Raw genomic sequence first — 22,991 nt, forward strand, 5'->3', positions numbered from 1 at the left:
GAAAAAAACAGAAATGGCACTGTGGCTCAAGTGGTAGAGTGCTAGCCATGAGCAAAAGAAGCTCTGGGACAGTGCCCAGGCCCTGAGTTCAAGCCCCAGGACTGGCAAAAATTAAAATTAAAAAAAAAAATTAAAGGTTTCGCCAGGTGCTAGATTACAGCTAATAAGATAGCTGAGATCCAAGCCAGTCTGGGCAGGAAAGAATATAAATTTTTTTTTTTATCTCCAATTAACCACCTCTTCTTCCCCTACCCCCCAGAAAAGCAAAAAGTAGAGCTCTGGTTCAAGTAGTAGAGTAGTAGTAGCTTCAAGCAAAAAAAGCGGAGGGACAGCACTCAGGTCTTTAGCTCACGCTCCAGAACTGGCACAAAAAGAACAAATAAAGGCTTCTGTTCTTTTTAGTGATATATTTTTACCATTTGAAACAATATGTAGCTCCTAGTTCATCAAATAGCTTGACATTGATCTTTAGCCTGAAATTAGACATACTTTTCCAAAAATGAAGATCTAACATTTAGTGAGATCACTGCCCCCAGTCACACAATATCAGTGATATCACTAGCAATTCTCTTTTTGTTGTTGTTATTGTTGTTTAAGCCTAGTAAAGAGGTCACATGACTGCAGCATAACAATTTTTGATGAATTTATATTTTCATTTTCAAATGAATTGCTAGAAAATGTGATTTTCCTATTGTTGTCCTTCAATGATGGATTATCTTTATTTTTTTCTATATTTTATTATCAATTTGTTGTACAGGGTAGTTTTATTTTGACATGTCCATATACTCATACAATGTAGGGACTGGGAAGGTAGCTCAGTGGTAGAGTGCTTGCCTTGCATGCATGAGGCCCTGGGTTTGATTCTTTAGCACCACATAAGCAGAAAAAGCCAGAAGTGGTGCTGTGGTTCAAGCAGTAGAGCGCTAGTCTACAGCTGAAGAGCTGAGGGACAGCACCCAGGCCGAGAGTGCAGGCCCCACGACTGACAAAAACAAAACAAAACTCATGCAATGTACCTTGATAAGACTCACCTTCTTTTCAATTCTCCCTCAACCCTGCTATCGAGAGATTTGATTGAAGACTCAGGAGAAGGGCCCAGAGACAGAAGATTCATTACAAGAAAGAGATGAACAATGGGATGGGCTTCTTGGGGTGCAGAAGATGTCTTGTGGAGCAAAAAATCATTTGTAGGGTTCCACAAAATTGCAGAGCAGTAGGGAAGTTTTCCTAACGCCATTTTTCTTGGTTCACTTCTGGATTGAAAGCTCTTTCATAACTTTGCCCCATACATATAGTTTTTTGTTTTTGATTTGCCAGTCACAGCTGCTTCTATAGAGATAGTTCCTGACCAAGTTCTGGGAACACCCTATTTGGTGTTTTTTGTTTTTGTTTTTGTTTTTCGTGGGGCTTGAACTCTGGACTTGGGCGCTGTCCTTGTGCTCTTCACCTCAAAGCAAGCACTCTACCACTTGAGCCACAGCACCACTTCCGGTTTTCTAGCGGTTTATTGGAGATAAGAGTCTCATGAACTTTCCAGCCCGGGCTGGCTTTGAACCGAGATCCTCAGATCTCAGCCTCCTGAGTAGCTAGGATTACAGGTGTGAACCACCAGCGCCCGGCTTGGGAACACCCTATTTGGACATTGCCTGTTTGTCTGTTTCTTTGTAGTGTGAGCTGTTGATGCTCAGTGAGGCACCAGGGGAAGTTGGCTCTGTGCTCTTTTCTCTGTTCTGGTCTGTGCAAGGTAGTCTGCTCTCCTGGTGTTATCTGCAACTGAAGAGCACAGACTCTGGAGCCAAAGATCTTGCTGTGGACCTTATAGAAAAATGTGAGTATCAATACACAATCCATGAAAACAGATAGTTATAACTCATGCATCAAGTATGTATATAGCTTATTTCAGTTCAGATCTAGTTATTTCTGCTTTTGTTTTTGTTATTTGGAAGTTTTTGTTTTGTTGAAACAATATCTCACTATGTAGCTGAGGCATGCCCTGAACTTATGATTCTCTTACCTCAGCCTCTCAAGTGCTGAAATTACAAGCCTGTGTCACCACCTTGTTCAGCTTATTTTTGTTTTTTTTTTGGTGCTATTTCTGGGTCTTGAACCTAGGGCCTGAGTGCTGTGGCTGAGCTTTATTGCCTAAGACTTGTGCTCTACTTGAGCCACAGCACTCAGCTCTTTTGCTGGTTAATTGGAGATGAGAGTCAAGTTGGCATAGAACCCCAGTCCTCATATCTCAGCCTCCTGAGTAGCTAGGATTGCATGCATGAGCCACCAGTGCCTAGCCTTTTTTCTTTTTTGGGGGGAGGGAGGGTTGCCAGTACTTGAACTTAGGGGCTAGGCATTTCCCTTAGCTTTTTTGCTCAAGATGAGTACTCTGCCACTTGAGCCACAGTTCTACTTCTGGCTTTTTGCTTGTTAGCTAGAGATAGAGTCTCATGGACTTTCCTGCCTGGGCTGGCTTCAAACTTTGATCCTCAGATCTCAGCCTACTGAGTAGCTAGGATTACAGTTATGAGCCATTAGCACTAGTGTTTTCATTTATAATTTGGTCATTCTACTGCCTAGTCATTGTCTTTGCAATCATACAGCACTCTTAAGTGATATTATTGAATGTCAGGGGAGTCTGCCATCTCTGTTAATTGTCACCCTCAAAAGAAAGTCTTGAGCTTTTAAAATCTATGACTTTTATAAGTCACTGAAAATATTGATACTTGTTTCCTGTAAATCGACAGAAATTGTATGAAATCCAACAGATGGTGGGAAATTGACTATTCATTTCTGCCAAATTTGGTCTCAGCAATTGTGACAAAATGCTTAGAGTTCTGGATCAGGCCACTTAGGCCTTGGCCTTAGATCAGAACCCTTAATTCATGGACCCATTGTAAACTAAAGGAAAGGGAAGATTAAGAGCTGACTCATTTGGTCAATTTTTCTTATTTTTCCCTTTTCCTTCCCTCCCTCCCTTTTCTTTTCCCTTCCCCTCTCCTTTCTCTTTCACTCCTTCACAGTACTGGTATTTGAATTCAGGGCTTTATGCTTGCTAAGCAGGTATAACTCAGCCATACCCCCTTTTTATTTAACTCATTTTCAAATATTACATTTATGTCTGGGCCAGCTTGGACTGCAGTTTTCCTATTTGTATTTCCCAAATATCTGGAACTACAAATATATAATCATATGTTCAGATTTTTATTGGTTGAAATGAGGTCTCTCAAGATGAGTTCTCTCAAACTTCTTGTCTAGGCTGACCTTAAACTGCAGTCCTCCCAAGTAGCTAGGACTACAGGCATCACCACTTCTTTTAGATAAGTTTTCACTGTATAGCCCATGCTAGCCTTGAACTTGCTGTCCTCCCAGGCTGCCCTTGAATTCTCTTTTTTTTTTTTTGGTCCAGTCATGGGGCCTGAACTCTGGGCCTGGGCGCTGTCCCTCAGCTCTTCAGCTCAAGGCTAGCGCTCTACCACTTGAGCCACAGTGCCACTTCCGGCTTTTTTCTTTTTTTGCTTATATGGTGCTGAGGAATCGAACCCAGGGCCTCAGGCATGCAAGGCAAGCGCTCTACCACTGAGCCATCTTCCCAGCCCCTGCCCTTGAATTCTCATTTCTTCCTCAGCCTTCTGAGAGCTGGGATCACAGACATAACTTAGAGTGATATCTCCACTTCATTGAAAAGCAACAAAGTCAAAAAAAAATCACCTTAAACTTAGCTATCTGTCATACCAACTACTGAAATTTTCACAGCTTTTCCCTTTCAGAGGAAATTAGATTGACATTGTTTATTTGGATGGTGCTTAATGGACTTGTGATCTGCTGTTCCCTTCTCCCTGCTTTGGTAGTCAGCTTCTATAGCCCTCCCTAGCTTTGCCCTCGGTAATAATGTAGTAAATGATGTTCTTACCATATAAAACATTAACTACTTTATGTTTTGATAGATGTGGGACAGTTTCTGGCAAGCATGAGAGTGATTTTGGAATCCCTTTTGTCACAGTATAGTGGAAAAACCATAGTAGAAAAACTGTGTAATTCAGTGTTTTCCATGGCAGCTCGTCAACTGGTAAGGAGAAGTGGCTATTTGCAATAAGCAAGGAGGGGACTGGTGGGAATACCAGCATGTGCAGTGAATACTGAGTACTTCCTTCATCTTCCTTTAGGTCATCTTTCTCCTAGACTTCTGTTCTTTGGACATTTCACACTGTACTCTCTTGAGAGAGTTCAGTACCTTGACAGAGCTGTTGAAGAAGCTCTGCAATGACCCTGAAGGAGGACTGAGCAAGGTAACTTCAGTTGGCCCTGAACCTGTATTGCTTCCTCTCTTCAGAGAGATATGACTCTATCCAATAAAACATATTGTACTACAGCTGTATACAAATAAATTGCCTCTAGAAGCTTTATTGGTATTTTTGCCAACAAGGATAGTAAATATCATCTTGATTTGTCATTAGCATTAGAAAGGAGGCAGAAAAGCAGTATAATTTATCTAATCATTGTAGAGTATATTAAGTTACATAAAATCTATGTAAATAAAGTCTGAAAGATTTGTCTAGCCAGGTGCTTGTAGCTCATACCTATAATACTAACTACTCAGGAGTTGAGATCTGAAGATCTCAATTTGAAGCCAGTGCAGGCAGGAAAGCCTGTGAGACTCTTATTTCCAAATAACCAGTTGGGAGTAGGGAGACAGATGAGGAAGGGTAGGCTCGAGCCGTGGATCAAGTAGTGGAATGCTAGTCTTGAATGAAAAAGCTCAGGGGCAGCACTAAGACCCTGAGTTCAAGCCCCATGACAGGCACACACACACAAAAAATGAAGTCTAAAAGAGAAAATGTACATGAAAAGACAAATAAGAAGGTTTAGTATTTAAAAGAATTATCTCCCATACCTAATTTTTATTATATAACATTTGTTCATTGTCTTTTTGAGTCTCATAACTGCCTGATGGTAGTAGAAAGGGCATATACATTTGGCAGATCTTTTTTTATTTTCTTACTTTGTTTTTTAGTGTAAGACTGGAACTCAAACTTAGTACCTGTTGCTTTGGCTCATTGGGTAGTGCTCTACCAACCAAGTCCTCTACCAACCAACTAAATCATGCCTCCAACCCTGATTTTTTTGTTGTTGTTGTTGGTTGTGGGGCTTAAACTGAGCCTGGGCTCTGTCCCTGAGCTCTTCAGCTCAAAGCCAGTGCTTACTTGAGCCACAGTATCCAATCCTAATCTTTTTTTGCCACTATTGGGGTTTGAACTCTGGGCCTGGGCACTATCCCTCAGCTCCTTTTGCTCAAGACTAGCATTCTACCACTTGAGCCACTTCTGGCTTTTAATTAGAGATAAGACTTTCCTGACAAAGCTGACTTCAAACTGCAATCCTCAGATCTCAGCCTCCTGGGTACTAGGATTAGAATTATGAGCTCTTGGTGCCCACTTCCGTTTTTTTTTTTTTTTTTAAGAGGAAAAAAAGAGTGGTCTTAGACTTGCTAAGGTCCTAAATAAAAGTGTGAGCTCTTTAAACTTTTAACTCAGTGTTTTTCTCCAGTGGAATTCATACCAGTAGTTATTTTTTTTAATTTAATTTAATTTAATTTTTTTGTGAACATACTGTACAGAGGGGTTACAATTACATGGGCAGGATAATGCGTACATTTCTTATCAAGCATTGCAGCCTCCTCCTTTGTTTACCCTTACCAGTAGTTATTTTTAAAAATTGTTCTGTCACTGCTAAAAGATAAAAGCATGAGTCCCTAAAGTATAATCCTAATGCACTTCTGCTAAGTGATAGATGTCTATTGATCTCTGTGTAGACAGGAAAATCAGATTAGCTTGTGTAAAATTTCATCAGGGCTGTCAAATCCTGTGATCTACAGCACTGATAGTCTATTGTGACAGTTGGTTGTGTAGTAACATCTGGAATTTTCTCTTACTCATTTGTCTGCCTAGCTGGATGTTGAGACCTGGCAGCAGGAACAGCCTGTGGTACTACATACATGGACCAAGGAGTCTGCCCATAACTATGAAAATAACTGCCATGAAGTATCTGTCTTTGTTAGCCCAGGGGCAACCTATTTTGAAGTGGAATTTGATGACAGGTGTGAAACTGAAAAGCGGTAAGACTCACATGTTTTTTTCTTCCAAGCAATAGTGGATCAAAAACAAGACAAAGAATATAATAGAAATTATGCCTTCACAGGTATGATTATCTGGAATTTACAGACTCTAGAGGTGGGAAGACACGCTATGACACAAAAGTTGGTACTTATAAGTGGCCTAAGGTGAGTCATATTCCCAAAACAAAGTAAATAAGTACTTCTGTAGCAATTCTTGTCCTTTTTCCAACTTTAGAGCAATAAAAGTATGGTGTTTGGAAAAAGAAGGACTAGCTAGGCTCTGGTGGCTCAAGTTCATAATGTTCAAAATCCTAGCTACTCAGCAGGTTGATATCTCAGGAATAAGGTTTGAAGCTAGCCTAAGTAGACAAATCTAAGAGAGCCCTATCTCAACCAGCAAAAAGCCAGAGTGGAGGCATGGTTTGAATGGTAGAGTGACAGCCATGAGCAAAATAACTGAAAAAGACTCAAAGCTCTAAGTACAACCCTTAATACTGGCACATTTCTAGAATGTAACCATACCCATATTTCTAACAGTTGCTTTGATATTCTACTTGTAGAGAGGAACAGTTGCAGTAGAGATTATATAGCCCACAGAAGCTAAAAATTTAACTATCTGGCTCTTCATAGGAAATTTGCTAATACCCAGTGTTGTCCAGAGTAAATTAAAGAGCTGTTAATCTGAGTTCAGAAGGGCCAGTGGATCCAAGAGAAAGACTTAAACCGTGGTGAAAGATAGGAGCCCCAGCTGACAGATATGCTTAATCTCTGGGCGGGAGCCTGCTTCAGACTGTTTACTTCTTTCTCCTATCTAGCGTCTTGGTTGAGAACAAAGAACTGAGCCAAGGATCACTTGCTAAGCAGCAGATAGTCACTTGAGTTTTAGAAAGCTGAACAGCAGTTTTCTACTAATTCTGCTTTCTAAATGTAGTTGTGAGTTTTGTGTTTTAGTATCATCTCTGTACATTTCTCCCTTAATAGTTTCGAACTTGTAGAAACGGAGACCACTTTTAAGATTTTTTGAGTCATAAAGAACATGCTTACTGCTGAGTTGTTGCCTCCTTCCGTCTTGTTGACCACATGACTTTTGTTTGTCTCTAGAAAGTGACCTTTAAGGATGGTCCTAGGCTTCAGTTCCTCTTTCATTCTGACAGCAGTAATAATGAGTGGGGCTACAAATTCACTGTCACTGCCTACGGCCTGCCTGATGTTGCCGTGTCTTGGGGGTTAGACTTGCAACTCCTTGTCTCTCGACTAATGGGCCGCCTTGCCTCCCAGTGTATGGCACTCAAGTCTATGCATCGTAAGTTCACATTCTTGTCCCTTCCTTTCTCATTACAACTGTGTTGAAGAGCAACGTAGGAACTCTCTCTCATAGGTTGTCTTCACATCACGATAGAGCAAGGTATTAATAATGTTTCTTTTTAGTTTTCTTTAAACCAAATCAAAACAGTTTGCCCACTGGGCACCATTGGGAAGTTTCTTGACTCAGGCTTTGGCCCTATCATAAAGTATGTTGTGGATGCCATCTATGTATGGAAGACAATTGGGAAATTGCTGTTTTTTAGCAGCAGCATAGTCATTTTTAGAGATTTAAGTATGCTCCAACTAGAAGGTAGAAATATAGCCATTTAATTGTTTAAGTGAAATTTATGTGAACATAAATAGGTATGTGAATATATATATTATCCTAAAATACATTAATCAACTTCTTATTATTTGTTCCAAGGGATATATTCGTAAAATAAATCTTTTTGGAGTATTTTATATCTATATAATTTTTTTAACATTTTTCTGATTGTAAAAACAAATATCATTCATCCTAAATGGTCACTTTCTAGATACAAACAAAAGTTACGTGGTTAAAGGGTTATGAGGAAGGTTATGAGGCATCTCAGTAGTAATCATGCTCTTGGTAACTAAAAACATCTCTGTTAAAAAGTGACTTTGGGGGCTGGGAAGGTGGCTCAGTGGTAGAGCGCTTGCCTTGCATGCCTGAGGCCCTGGGTTCGATTCCTCAGCACCACATAAGAAAAAAGAAAAAAGCCGGAAGTGGCACTGTGGCTCAAGAGGTAGAGCGCTAGCCTTGAGCTGAAGAGCTGAGGGACAGCGCCCAGGCCCAGAGTTCAGGCCCCACGACCGGACCCACAAAAAAAAAAAAAAAAAAAAAAAAGTGACTTTGGCGGGTGCCAGTGGCTCACGCCTGTAATCCTAACTATTCAGGAGGCTGAGATCTGAGGATCGCAGTTCAAAGCAAGAAAAGCCATGAAACTCTTATCTCCAGTAAACCACCAGAAAACCAAAGTGGCACTGTAGCTCAAGTGGTATAGCACTAACCTTGAGCTGAAGAGCTGAGGGACAGTGCTCAGGCCCAGAGTTCAAGCCCCATGACCACCACCACCAACAACAAAAAAAAGTGACTTAGGCTGGTCACAGGTGGCTCATACCTTAATCCTAGCTACTCAAGAGGCTGAGATCTAAGGATTGAGGTTCAAAGCTAGCCTGGGCATGAAAGTCTATGAGACTTATCTCTAATGAAGCACTCAAAAAAGGCAATTGTAGAGCTGTGGTTCAAATGGTAGAGTGCTAGACTTGAGCAAAAAAGCCCAGGGACAATGCCCAAGTTTAGGACCAGCAAAAACACAAAAACATGACATTGGAGTATTGGATGCATGACTCAAGTGTTAGATGCCAGCCAGTGGATGAAAGTGTTAGATACCAATTTCAAATTCTAATTTTGGACCAAAAAAATAAAAAAGTGACATTGGCTGGTACCAGTGACCCATACCTAAAACCCTAGCTACTCAGGAGGTTGAGATATGAGAATCATGATTTGAAGACGTCTTGGATAGAGCAATCCAAGAGAATCTTTATTTCTAATTAACCAGCAATAAACCAAGAATGGGGACTACGAAGATGGCTCAGTGGTAGAAAGCTAACCTTGAGCTGAAGAGCTGAGGGACAGGCCCAGGCCCAGAGGTCAGGCCCCATGATCTACCAAAAAAAAAAAAAAACAGGGCCCATACTAGTGGCTGGCACCTGAGGATCAATGTTTGAAGCCAGCTCAGGAAGAAAAGACCGTAAGACTCTTATCTCCCATTGACCAATGAAAAGCTAGAAGTAGGATGTGGCCCAAGTGGTAGAATGCAGGCCCCAGTATACACCAGCATGGCTCAAGAGATAGAGCATCAGTTGTGAGTGAGAAAGCCAAACAAGAGTTAGAGATCCTGAGTTCAAGCCCCAATATCATAAAAAAATAGTAACTAATTAAGATAAAAGCAGAGAAAACCCAAAAGAAAAGTAAAATCATCTTTAATCTTGATAGTCAGATAACTATTGACATTTTATTGATTTCTACCTGTACTTTATTTTCAGAATATTCAGAATAATTATTTGTTTATATAAAATGAAGTTTAAAAATTGTGATATTTTCCCATAATTCCTAAATAGCTTTTTGGTAGGCCTCAGAACTGAAACCTTCAGTTTCAGTTTAATAAACCAGAAATTGTAGCTGAAGTCGGACAAGACAGTAGCATTTCAGGTTAAGGTTAATCTTTAATGTATATTTATGATATGTCACAATTCCATTATGAAAAATATGAATAAATTTTCTCCACGTCTTAAACAATCAGTTTCTTTCAAAGAATTTCAAGGTAATGAGCTAAAAATAGAACTCTCATAAGCCACTTTCTCTTCAGAGTTAGGCAGTAACCTGGCAGTACCACAGGCAAAAATGGCTTCAGTACTGAACTCCCCATTGTGGAAACCTGTCTTCAGGCATCAGATTTGTCCAGGGTTGGAATTAGAAGCAAGCTGGCCCACTCACCTACATCAGAATGAGAAGGAGGTATTTATTTGTCTGTCAACTGTCTGGGTGAAAGTTGTTTATTAATACTTATTATTTTAAGTTGTAAATGTTAGTGTTATCACCTCCATTAAGCTGCTAGCTACTGTGTTAACTCAAGGAGCTAATGTTCCATAGGTGCTCAAAAGTATGTAATGAATGGCTCTTCCATGAAAAATAATTTTCTTGCAGTAAACATCTCTTAATGATGTCATCAAGTATGCAAATACCTACTGAGCCACACTTTAATAATTTGTGTCATCTCTTTTGGTCTCCGTTTAGCTGTAGTAGGTGTGTAATATTTTAGAAACAAAACAAGGTAGCTCTTTGTTTCTACTTCTTATCCTTCTTTTTTCTTACTCTGCTATTTGATCTTCCTTTCTCTTCTTTTTCTTCTCTCCTCCCAAGTATTCTGTGGTTAATTTATAAATACAATGATTCTTCCTCTACTAGTCTCTATTACCTCTGTGGTGAATCTAATTCCTCCAGACTTTCTTCTTTTGGTCCTATGACAGTCCACATGCTTTTCTTACATCTCACTATTCTGTCTGCCTTCTTTACTAACTTATTCCTCCTTCTCTAAAGCGTAGGCTTTATTCAGGCATCTTTCCCTTTCTCACAATCCAAGACTTTGTCCTCTCTTCTCTCTTTTCTGTCCCATTTGTGGGAATAATTCTAAAATATTAGTTACCAGCTCTGGTTCTCCCAGGGCCTGGTATCTATCTTCCCATTAAGTGTTTCCATTTCAATCATTCTGATTCCGATTAATTCCAAAGGGTAAAACCATAATGTCTTCTCAGTTCCTTTTGGTCCTGGTCATTGTTTGCCCAGACCTGTCCTTCCTATCTATCCTTCGTCCCTGTGCTGCTTGTGCCCTTCCTTTCTAGTCAACTGCAAGCCCTTCTTTCTCTCTTCCTCCTCAACTTTACTCTTCATTTCTGCTTTCCTCCATCTTTATCTAGACTTCCATCTTGTGCTTGCATTATTACATTGGTACTCCCAAGTCTTTTTGTTTTTTTTGTTTGTTTGTTTTTGTTTTGTTTTTTTAAATCACTACATTATCTTGTCATTACACTGCCAAGCTCAATTAATGGCTCCCCATTGCCCACAGGGTGAAGTCTAATCTCCTCAATGTGACAGTCAAGGCTCTCTGCAGTCTCCTTTCACCTTACCTATCTGATTCTAGTTCACATCACTCCCCAACTGAGACATCAGGCCAGGTCAGTCTCCCTGCTGACTCTTAACTCTGCTAGTAGTTGTGTTTCTTAGGGTCACAACTGCTTATCCTCCAGGATATAGCCCTTAGCCCTGTCCTCCAGGAGGCTTTTCTTGATTACTTTAACCTGCCTGGAATTTTCTCCTTTGAATTCTTAGCACTGGGTATCCCTTCTAGGCATTTGGCACCAGCCAATATTTTGTTTTATGGTACTGCTAGTTTTAATGTTCTTGTTTTATTTATATACCTTTTTAAAAACCCATATGTTTGTCTGTTCTCTCTAAAATAGAACAAGCACTATATTTTATGCTTCCATTTTGACTTAGTAGGTACTCAGCAGATTTTTTTTTTTTTTAATGACTATGTTAAACGTGACTTTTTTTTTTCCTGTTCCCAGGTTAAGAAAATCCCTGACGATCCCTGCCGGCGTTTTCTCCTTGATTTTGCCCAGTCAGAGCCTGCTCAGAACTTCTGTGGGCCAAATTCAGAACTGTTCAAAGGATTCATACAGGCATGTAGAAAACAGGCCCCAAAGACAGATATAGTTGCTGGTTCCACTATTGATCAAGCTGTGAACGCCACCTTTGCTGCTCTGGTGTATCGCACTCCAGATTTATATGAGAAGCTGCAAAAATATGGTAACTTATATTACAGGGAATATGTTTGATCTGAGGACTAATTGCTAAGGTTTAAGAAGGCCTAACTTAAATGAAGATTTTTAAAAAATGAACAGATTCCTATACCTTCTTCTTGTTAGTTGTACTTGGTGGTGAAGAGATTGAGGACCAATTGATGGTTAGAAGATTGTAGTGTACAGCAAATAGCCTTGACTTTAAGAATTAGCAAATGCTTTATCCTTATCCAGAATTCTTATGGGAAACTGCTAAGTAGTTGAATTGAAAGAAAAGTTAATGTGGGTTGTAATGCAACCTCAGAAACTCCACGTTGTTCAGCTGTTGGTTAACCAAAAAATCTTTCTGCACTTTGATATTGTCCTCTGTAAAATTAGGTTAGTATTGATTACCCCTAAAAATCTAAGAAATTCTGATTAGAACCTACAATGTTATTGAATGTGCTAATAACATGTAGAAGGAAGAAGATGAAGGTATTAACTCTTACCTTTGGACTTGCAGCTTCTTTATGGCATATCCCACTAGGCTTCCTTTGGGTTAGCCTAGTTCTCACTACTTTCTTTCCTTGTGTTCCCCAGGGTAGTAGCATCTTTGTGAAATGAATACACACACGCATGTGCGTGTGTGTGTGTGTGTGTGTGCGTGCGTGCGTGTGTGTGTGTGTGTGTGTGTGTGTGTGTGTGTGTGTGTAACCTGCAGCTGGTAGAACCTACAAAAAAAGAAAATGTCTCCCTGTATACTCATGTACATTGAAGGGAAAAGCATTTCAAGCCCTATCTAAAGATAAGGTATGGATTTTCAGAGCACTTTTGCAGGACATGTTCTTTCCAGTGCAGAAGAAATAAGCAAGAATAAATGCCTTTTCAGAGTAGGTGGTTGTTGCTCTTGTTCCTGTTAAAATTGCCTTTATGGTTCTATAATCTGTACCACTCCTTTAATCTCATATTGCAGGTTATATTTCCTAGTTGTAAAACATCTTGGTGACTACTTCTTAATTCTTATCTCCTTTAAAAAGTCTACTCAAGGGCTAGAGTATAGCTCAGTGGCAAAGTGTTTATCTGGCAAGTGGACATCCTGTATTTGATCCCCAGTACCAAAAAAAAGAAAAGAAAAAAGCCACACAAAACGACATTGAGACATGAGTAGAAACAAATGTCATGTGGAAAAGTATATCTCCCCTAAACTCTGTGGGGTATATCTCCCTTGAGCCATAACACCCCTTCAGCCCTTTTCTGAATAGTTTATTAGATATAGGCTTTTCCATCTGGGCTGCCTTCAAACAGTGATCCTCAGTTCTCAGCCTCCTAAATAGCTAAGATTATAAGCATGAGCCACTAGCACTTGACTTCCACAGGTTGTTGTTTTTTTTTCTTAAATCATGAGACTGACTGGAATTGGCAGAGTGTTACTTGGGCTCTAAGATTCAGTTTTTTTTTTGGTCAGTGATGGGACCTGAACTCTGGGCCTGGGCGCTGTCCCTCAGCTCTTCAGCTCAAAGCTAGTATTCTACCACTTGAGCCACAGGGCCACTTCCTCCACATACTTTTTTGAGGGAAAATAAAAATGTGTGTGTGTGTATAAACGTATATAGTAATTAAGTTATAGTAAGAAAGGTGGATTGTCTTTTTCATCAGAAATATGAAAAACTTGTAGATTAAAAGTTGAAAACAGTGACTTTCCTTGTGGGGGAAAATTCAAACACATACGTGTTTAAAATAGAGAAGCACACGATCAGAAATGGAAACTAGGCAGGGCACTGGTGGCTCAGGCCTATACTCCTAGCTACTCAAGAGGCTGAGATCTGAGGATCACAGTTCAAAGCCAGCCCAGGCAGGAAAGTCCGTGAGACTCTTACTACCAATAAACCAATCAGAAAACCAGAAGTAGTGCTGTGGCTCAAGTGGTAAGAGCGCTAGCCTTGAACTGAATAGCTGAGGGACAGCACCCAGGCCCAGAGTTCAAGTCCCACAACCAACCAAAAAAGAAAAGAAAAAGAAATGGAAACTAGCCCAGCACCAGAGGCTTACACCTATAATCCTAGTACTCAGGTGGCTAGATCTGAGTATCTCAGTTTGATGTCAGCCCTGGCAGGAAAGTCCATGGGACTCTTATCTCCAATTAATTACCAAAAAAACCAGAAGTAGGGCTGTAGTTCAAGTGGTAGGCCTTAAGCATATAAGCTGAAGGACAGTGCTCAGACCCTTAAGTTCAAGCCCCAGGACTGGTACAAAAAGAAAAGAAAACCAGTAGCTGATGCTTATAATCCTAGCTATTTAGGAGGCTGAGATCTGAGGATTGCAGTTTGAAGCCAGCCTAAACAGAAAAAATCTTGAGACTCATCTCCATTAGCCAACCCCACTGCCCACTCCCCTCTAAAAAAAAAATCAGATCTAGGGTTGTGGTTCAAGTGGTAGAACAACATCTGTGAGCAAAGAGACAAGCTAGAGAGTTAGGGCCAGAGTTCAAGCCACAGTGCTTACATGAAAAGAAATAGGAACTAGAAATATCCTAGATAAATACTTGTCCTTTTTTTTTTTTTTAAACTTCAGTGTTGGGGATTGAAACCAGGACTTTGCAAGCTGGGCAAGCACTCTGCCACTGAGCTACATCCTCAACCCCTTTGTTGTTTGAAAGACATATATTTTATCTCTGCTCTGTGAATGCCTTTACAATACAGATACTGCATCAAAGAACTACTCACAAGTTCTTTTTTTTTTTTTAATCAGTTGTGGGGCTTGAACTCTGGTTTTAGGCGCTGTCCCTGCGCTCTTCAGCTCAAGGCAAATGTTCTACCACTTGAGCCACAGCACCACTCCTGGCTTTTTATGTTTGTATGGTACTGAGGAATCAAACCCAGTGCTTCATGTATGCTAGGCAAGCACTCTACCACTAAGCCACATTTCTAGCCTCAGCTTATCTTTCTTGTATTATATGGAAAGAATTCTCTTTCTTCCAGTTTTTAAAACTATGTTCGTTATTTGCCTTTGAATGGTCAACCATAAGTGTTAGTATATACCAGTAGTCTGCTTATAATGATTTTAGTAGTCTCTAAAACAGTCCAGTTTTCTATCACATCTCTCTTACTTCTGAGTCTTTGTGAATATCCATATTTCTACTCACTGTTATTCCTGCTACTAACTCTTATTATTTAATGAGCTACTAGAAAGCACATGTCTATCATCATAAATTTATGTTTTGGTATACAGGTGACTATTTCAATATAACTAGTTGACTTTGCAATTGTTTGTATGTCATTTTAGTTTAAAATGTTTTTTTCAAAAGGAAGTTCTTAGATGAGGCTGGGAAGATGGTTTAGTGGTAGAGTGCTTGCCTTGTATGCATGAGGCCCTGGGTTCGAGTCCTCAGCCCCACATAAGCAGAAAAAGCTGGAAGTGGCACTGTGGCTAAAGTGGTAGAGCACTAGCCTTGAGCTAAAGAGCTCAGGGACAGTGCCCAGGCCCAGAGTTCAGGCCCTACAACTGACAAAAAAAAAAAAAAATAGAAAGTTCTTAGAGGCCACCATAAAAAAAAAATTCAAAATGTCAGTGTTAAGTGAACAATGAATAGCTTTCTGATTTAAACCACTGCAGTCAAGTTTTTGTTAATTCACTAGATGATGCCCAACTCAGATTTCCTAACTCGCATATCAGTGTCGATACAAACTTTTTTTGGGGGGGGGGGGGTCCGGTCGTGGGGCCTGAACTCTGGGCCTGGGCACTGTCCCTCAGCTCTTCAGCTCAAGGCTAGCGCTCTACCACTTGAGCCACAGCGCCTCTTCCGGCTTTTTTCTTTTTTGTTTATGTGGTGCTGAGGAATCGAACCCAGGGCCTTGAGCATACAAGGCAAGCACTCTACCACTGAGCCACCTTCCCAGCCCCTCGATACAAACTTTTTATGTAGCTTTCTAGACATAGAGTTGGTATTCTGTGTTAGTCAACTTTCTGTTGTTATGACAGAATATATAACAGACTGGGTGATTTATAAAGAATACTAGTTTATTTTGGCTCATAGGGTCAGAGGCTAGAAGGTCTATGACGATGATGTCAGCATCTGTTCAGCTCTCAGGTTTCAGAGGTTTCACTGCATGGTCAGCTGATCTATTGCTTTTAGATCTAGGCAAGGCAGAAACATCATGGAGGAAGAACATAAAGTACAGGATACCTACTTGCTTCTTGGTGGCTAGGAAGCAAGAGAGGTGTTTTTCAACTTCCTGCATGAGGGAAGGGATGGTGTCTTTTTCTCAGTGTTTTATTCCCATTGGTATAGTGTCTGGCATGAGATGTTTTTCAACTAGAGTGTAAGCTGCATAAGCAGAGAGGATGCCTTTTTTATTTCCAATGCATGATATAGAGCCTGACACATCTAGACTTTCAGACAATATTTAATGCTTTATAAATTGATGCAACAGAGAACTTCATCTGTTATAAATTATTATATTTTGGTTTTTGAGTGAAGAAAAAAGGCTTCATTTAAAAAAGACTTCATAAGTCTTTTTTTTTTGGCCAGTCCTGGGGCTTGAACTCAGGGCCTGGACCCTGTCCCTGAGCTTCTTTTGCTCAAGGCTAACGCTCTACCACTTGAGCCACAGCACAACTTCTGGCTTTTTCTGTTTATGTGGTACTGAGGAATTGAACCCAGGGCTTCATGCATGCTAAGCAAGCACTCTACCACTGTCATATTCCCAGCCCTTCTTAAGGTTTTCTTACAAAACTTATTTTGGGCTGAGAATGATAGCTCAAGCCTCTAATCCTAGCTACTTGGTTGATCCAGGCAAAAATGTTCTCAAGAGTCAACCAGTGGCTGGGTGCCTGTCATTCCAGCAAAATGGAGAAGCACAAATAGGAGGATTGGTCCAGGATGGCCCAGATAGAAAGCAAACCCTATCACAAAAATAACCCATGCAAAAAGGGCTAGTACAGTAGCTAGATGGTAGAGAGCCTGCCTAGCAAGCATGGGGCTCAAAGTTTAAACCCCAGTGCTTCCATAAATATATTTGGGGGGGGATAACTAGTTATAAAAATACACTCATTCAAGTAGAAACAAAGAAAAGCTTAAAATAATTATCAACTTTATTCTCCCCATGTGAAGAGCACCTCTCAACATTTTTCTAAATACCCAACTAGCCTTTTATCTAGATGTATTCATATATATAATCTGTCATGTTACATATTACATATATTATAAATTATTTTACTGTTTTACTTTTGTCAGTCATGGGGCTTGAACTCAGGGCCTGGGCGCTGTCTCTGAGTGAATTCAAGGCTGGTTCTCTACCACTTTGAGCCACAGTGCCACTTCCAGTTTTCTGGTGGTTAATTGGAGATAAAAGTCACACAGGGCTGGATTCCAATGGCTCATACCTGTAATCCCAGTTACTCAGGAGGCTGAGATCTCAGGATTGCAGTTCATAGCCAGCCCAGGCAGGAAAGTCCCTGAGACTCTTTATCTCCAATAAACCACCAGAAAACCAAAGTGGCGCTGTGGCTCAAGTGGTAGAGTGCTTAGCCTTAAGTTGAAGAGCTCAGGGACAGCATTCAGGCCCAGAGTTGAAGCCCTATGACTGACCAAAAAAAAAAAAAGTCTGACAGGACTTTCCTGTCCAGTCTGGCTTTGAACCACAATCCTCAGATTTCAGCTGCCTGAAGTAGCTAGGATTACATGTGTGAGCCACTGGTGCCTTACTGTTTTACTCTTTTAGAGTGAGGTGGGTTTTTTTGTTTTGTTTTTTTGTTTTTTGCCCATCTTGGTGCTTGAACTCAGGACCTGGGTGCTGTCCTGAGCTTCTGCTCAAGGCTAGCACTCTTCCACTTAAGTTACAGCTCCACTTCTAGCCTTTTCTGAGTATTTTATTGGAGATGAGAATCTAATGGACTTTCCTACCCAGGCTAGCTTCTAACTGTGATCCTCAGATCTCAACCTACTTAGTTGCTAGGATTACAGACATGAGCCACAGGTGCCTGGCTGAGATCATTTTGTTTATACTGTTTCAAAACTTATTTTTTTATTTCACATACCATGAATTATTTTCTATTTTAAAATTTAATTTTAGCATTAAAATTACTTTTAGTATTTTTATATTTAAATTTCAGATTTTATCCACTTTAAATAGTAATTCCATTTTAGAAAGTATTTATTTGAACCAGGTTAGTCTGAAGTAACGTAGGGAACCCAATCACATATTTGGGACTTAGTGATTTTCCCCCAAGGCTTTTACAAACATCCTTATCTGTGTGTCAGGAAAACTTTTTCTGTATTTCAGGAGATTCAAAGAATATTTTGTGTGCAATGCTGCATTAGCGAATTGAATTAACTGAATGTAACTTCTTCTCTCCTTTCCCTAGTAAATAGCGGGGGCAAGATAGCCCTGAGTGAAGAGTTTGCACAGGTGTATTCCCTGGCAGATGGGATTCGAATATGGATGGTAAGATTTTCCTTCTCATGAGATTTTCATATAATTTAGGTTTTCCCACTATGATGTTAGAATTAAGTAAGAAACTTTTTCCCAAGAGTATTAATTTATGATTTTTTTTCCATTCCTGAGGCTTGAACTCAGGGCCTGGGCATTGTCCTTGAGCTTCTTTTGCTCAAGGGTAGCACTCTACCACTTTAGCCACAGCACCATTTCCAGCTTTTTCTGTTTATGTGGTATTGATGAATCGAACCCAGGGCTTTGTGCATGCTAGGCACGCACTCTACCACTAAGCCACATTCCCAGCCATACAAATTTTTTAAAAAACTAAATTTCAGTGTAATGAATAGGCGTAAAGTAATTTAGAACCCTTGAAATCATAAATTAGTGAGTGTTAAAAATGTTCAGAGTAAACATTAAAGGGGTTTAATTAAACCCCTTTCATTTCTTTCAATAAACCCAAAGTAATACCACTGTGGGCAATTCCTCATACCTGGAAGAAAAGAATTGCCTTAGATACTGGCAGCCGTTGATAGTTTCAGTAAGGTAAAAGATCTGTGATATATTTTAAAAATAACTGCAGCATTGGTTGTGACAGTCCAACCTGGAAGAACTAAATGTCTATTGGTAGGGAAAAGAAAAGAATTGTAGCCCGGCGCTGGTGGCTCACGCCTGTAATCCTAGCTACTCAGGAGGCTGATATCTGAGGATTGTGGTTCAAAGCCAGCCCAGGCAGGAAAGTCTGTGAAACTTTTATCTCCAATAAACCACCAGAAAACCGGAAGTGGCCTGTAGCTCAAGTGGTAGAGCACTCGCCTTGAGCTGAAGAGCTGAGGGACAGTGCTCAGGCCTAGAGTTCAAGCCCCATGACCAACAACAACAACAAAAAAAAAGTAAAGGAATTGTACATTAATATATGATATGAGTAATATTACATTACAACAAAAGTGAAAGAAATAAAGCCACATGTATCAGCAATGTCATCTTTCAATAGATTTGATAAAAGAAAAAAAGAAAAGTGTAAATATGCTTAAGTATGATAATTCTTATATGTTTTAATACAAGCCAGATTTTCATGTTATATATAAATGCATGATATAATTATACAAATACATAGAAATGCTGAACACTGAAATCAGGAGAATTGTTTTGATTCTTAGGTATGAAAGTAATCAAACATTAGTGATATTCTTTATATTATTTACATCTTTTTTTTTTTGCCAGTATGGGATTTGAACTCACATGGTATATATTTGCATGCATCTTTAACCCTGGATGGTAATTGAGAAAAAAAATATATAAGCAAATGGGTAGAGAATGGATAACAAAATTGAAAACAAAAGCTAGGTGGGCATCAGTGGTTCATGTCTGTGATCCTAGCTATTCGAGGAGGTTGAGATCCAAGGATTGGGGTTCAAAACCAATTCTAGACAGACACATTGGGGAGATCTTTGTCTCCATTTAATCAGCAAAAAGCCAGAAGTAGAGGTGTGGCTCAAATGGTAAAGTGCCAGCCTTGAGCAAAGCCTTTTGAGAGGCTCAGTACTGACAGAAAAGGAAAAAAAAAGAAATTAAAAACAAAAGAATTATAGTAACTAAAAAAGAATAGCTTTTGCAACTGAGATGAAATAATCATAGGGCTTTGTGAAGGATTTGAGTAGTGAATAAGAAGGAGGAATTTAGGATAGTTCAATTTTTGATGGATTACTTGGTAGGAAGGAGAAACATTGATCAGGATAGGAAAAGCAATCTTTGATTTATGAATTAGAAAAGAAATTCAGCTTTGGACCTGTTATCTGAGACATCTAGCTAGAGAACTTGGTGGATAATCTAAGTGACTGATGTGTCAGAGACATGTGAAGACAGAAGGTAACTTTAAATTATTTTTAATCATTATTTTTATTAAAAGTATGAGTTTACAAACACACAGCCTTGGTCTGACTAGACCATGGTTAGTGCCCAAATTATATTGGATAGTTAGAAACTAAAGTAAACAAAATCTTTTAGGAGAAATTAAAAGACATCATCATCAGATGGTAGGAGGAGAATCAGCTGGATGAGTTAATTCAGTGGTAGAGTACTCACCATAAAAAACGATAGAACAAGAATCAAAAAAGTATGCAAACAGAGAAACCAAGTGGTAAAATTTGAAAGAAAAGAGTTTCTAAGAAACTCAGCCACAGAGTTTAGGTGAAAACGTTTTGACTATTGACAAGGCATGCTACAGATAATGCTCTGGTGAATAGACTGCCAACACACAAGATACTGGCTTTCTGTTTGAGACCTTGGCCTCTCTTATACCTTCTGCCTGGCTGTCTGCATTGTGGCCCATGCTGTGATCATTGCCTCAATCTATTCTCATAGTACCCTCCTCTGCCTGAAGTCTCAGCCTCACCTAGAAGTATCTCCTCATCAGAGTAGAACAGAGTTCAAAATTTAAGAACAAGCTGGGTGCCAGTGGCTCATACCTATGATCCTGCACTCAGAAAGCTGAAATCTGAGGATCATGATTTGAAACCAGTCCAGGCAAAAAAAAAAAGTTGATGAGACTCTTACCTTCAACTAACCTCCAAACATCCAGGAGTAGAGCTGTAGCTCAAATGATAGAGCACTAGCCTTGAATAAAAAAGCTAAGGGACAGTGCCCAGACCTTAATTTCAAGCCCCAGAACTCCACACATAGACAAAAAAATTACAACAATTTTTGAAGCAAACTAGATATATATATATATGGCTGTAGTAAGGCCTCCATTTCTCTAGACCTCAGCTGCTTTGTCTGTACTGGTAGGATTTAGAGAAAGTCTCCTTCAGCACCAGTATTTTAAGTTTTGTAAAATAATAAAGTCATGTATATAAATTCCTTCCACATGTAGTAGAGGAGATAGTTTTGTAGATAGGTTTTCAAAAGTAGTTTTGTAGGATTTAGAGAAAGTCTCCTTCAGCACCAGTATTTTAAGTTTTGTAAAATAATAAAGTCATGTATATAAATTCCTTCCACATGTATAGAGGAGATAGTTTTGTAGATAGGTTTTCAAAAGTAGTTTTGTAGACAGCTTCAAAGGATGAAGAAAACAAGTTTAGCCCACGTCCTAAGCAGCTGGGCAATAGTCAGGAAGTTTTCTATAATTTCAACACTGTGTGTTTTTGCAGTAGCTTTCTGTGCTGCCCTGCTGCTCTATCAGGACAGTTTAATTACGTGGTTCAAATCTTCTCGCTCCCCAGTTAGAGATGAAGCAAAAGTCCCTGATGAGCCTGGGGAATGAGGCTGAAGAAAAACTCAGTTCAGAAGCTGTAGAGGCGAACCCAGAGAGCCTAGGTGAGTATGCCAATACCAGCCGTGGTTACTGGTCCATCAAGTGTTTTGTTTTTGTTTTGTCCAGAACTGAAAGAACTTATGCCTGCCTTCTTGGTAATTCTTGTTGAGTCTATGTTGACATAGGAAAAGCGATAAAGAAAGATGCTTAAGGTTGTTTTCAAAGATATGTCAAAAATGGAGAAAATGCCAAAAAGAACTAGTTGTTTACTAACATGGAACATCTAATTGCTTCTTTTAAGAGGCTTCAGTTTCATGTATGCAGCTCAAAGAATTATGAAAGAATTGCTATTAATTTTTTAAAATATCTTTGAAAACCTATTTTTGTAGAGAGCTAGGCTGGAACTTTTACAGGTAAAAAAGTGTAATGCTTGGCATTTGCATGGAAATCATCAAACCTTGGGAGTAGGGGAAACAAGATTATTTGTGAGTTGATAATTATTGAGACAGTGGGTATATAGAATAGTCATTATATTTGAAATTATATACATTTATTATATTAATTTGGAATGTTCACTATAATAAAGCTTTTAAAAAAGTATTGGCATGATCTTGATTCATATAATTACAGTTTGATTGTATTCTATCAGTAGATGCAGAATTCATGAGGATGAAGTGTAAATAGATTATTTTTCTCTCTGAAAGTAATTACTAAGTTTAATTTTTCCTTTATCTCTCTATCATTTTATTTTTTTGCACTTAGCAAAAGAATGTATTCAGAAAAGTCTTCTGTTACTAAAATTTTTGCCCATGGACAAAAGTTCAGAAGAAACCTTTGACAAGTTGGTGACTGTCAATGAAACCGATCACCTCCAGCCACTAGACAGGCACCAGAGGACAAGCTCTGTGGTAGAAGAGCATTTCCAAGCCTCAGCATCTCCCACAGAAGCAGGCCCCTCAACTGCCAGAGACAACAGTCCTGACTGGGAGGTCCCCTCAAAGCTGCCACCAAGTAGCGGGCCTCCCTCTGCAGAAGTGCCCACTGCTGAGGAGCCCTCCTCACCTTCCACACCTACCCGGCGGCCACCCTTCACCCGAGGGCGACTCCGGCTACTCTCTTTCAGATCCATGGAAGAAGCCAGACCACTGCCTACAGTAAAAGAGAAATATCCAGTGTTGAAGGATGCCATGGACTTCATTAAAGATCAATCACTCTCACATGACAGGTGAGCCAGTCCTTTTCTCCCTATACTTTCTCTTTTCAAATCAGAGATATCCAGTTTAGGCAAAGGCTTCAAGTTCATGTTAACAGTGGACAAGTGATATTTAGGATAGAACCAAACTTGTTTTATAATATTCACGATAAAAAAAGTGGTGAGTTTTCCCTTAAAGAAGTATTTTTCACTTAAGATTTGTGTATTAACTGCGTGTAAAATATATCTCAGTAATGTTGTTTTTTGTTCTTGTTTTTTTAAGGAAGCATTTCCTTTGGTAGCTGCCACTTAAAAAATTATTAGCCCTGGGAAAAATTC

The 22,991-nt window shown here is 39.5% G+C and overlaps 1 protein-coding gene across 2 annotated transcripts in view; it reads left to right on the forward strand.

The window, feature by feature from the left end:
- Window positions 1-22,991, forward strand: part of Zzef1 (zinc finger ZZ-type and EF-hand domain containing 1) — a 156,363-nt gene that overhangs the window by 75,173 nt on the left and 58,199 nt on the right. For both annotated transcript variants that reach the window (XM_042699424.1, XM_042699425.1), the window contains exons 19-29: window positions 1,669-1,828; window positions 3,939-4,060; window positions 4,158-4,280; window positions 5,940-6,106; window positions 6,190-6,271; window positions 7,208-7,409; window positions 9,805-9,953; window positions 11,564-11,804; window positions 18,140-18,219; window positions 21,429-21,522; window positions 22,223-22,685. In XM_042699424.1, coding sequence (XP_042555358.1) covers window positions 1,669-1,828; window positions 3,939-4,060; window positions 4,158-4,280; window positions 5,940-6,106; window positions 6,190-6,271; window positions 7,208-7,409; window positions 9,805-9,953; window positions 11,564-11,804; window positions 18,140-18,219; window positions 21,429-21,522; window positions 22,223-22,685 — 1,883 coding nt within the window. The remainder of the gene's footprint in view (window positions 1-1,668; window positions 1,829-3,938; window positions 4,061-4,157; window positions 4,281-5,939; window positions 6,107-6,189; window positions 6,272-7,207; window positions 7,410-9,804; window positions 9,954-11,563; window positions 11,805-18,139; window positions 18,220-21,428; window positions 21,523-22,222; window positions 22,686-22,991) is intronic.

The sequence above is a fragment of the Dipodomys spectabilis genome, unplaced genomic scaffold (genome assembly GCF_019054845.1).
Source record: "Dipodomys spectabilis isolate Male_0828 unplaced genomic scaffold, ASM1905484v1 ptg000250l, whole genome shotgun sequence".
NCBI lineage: Eukaryota > Metazoa > Chordata > Mammalia > Rodentia > Heteromyidae > Dipodomys > Dipodomys spectabilis.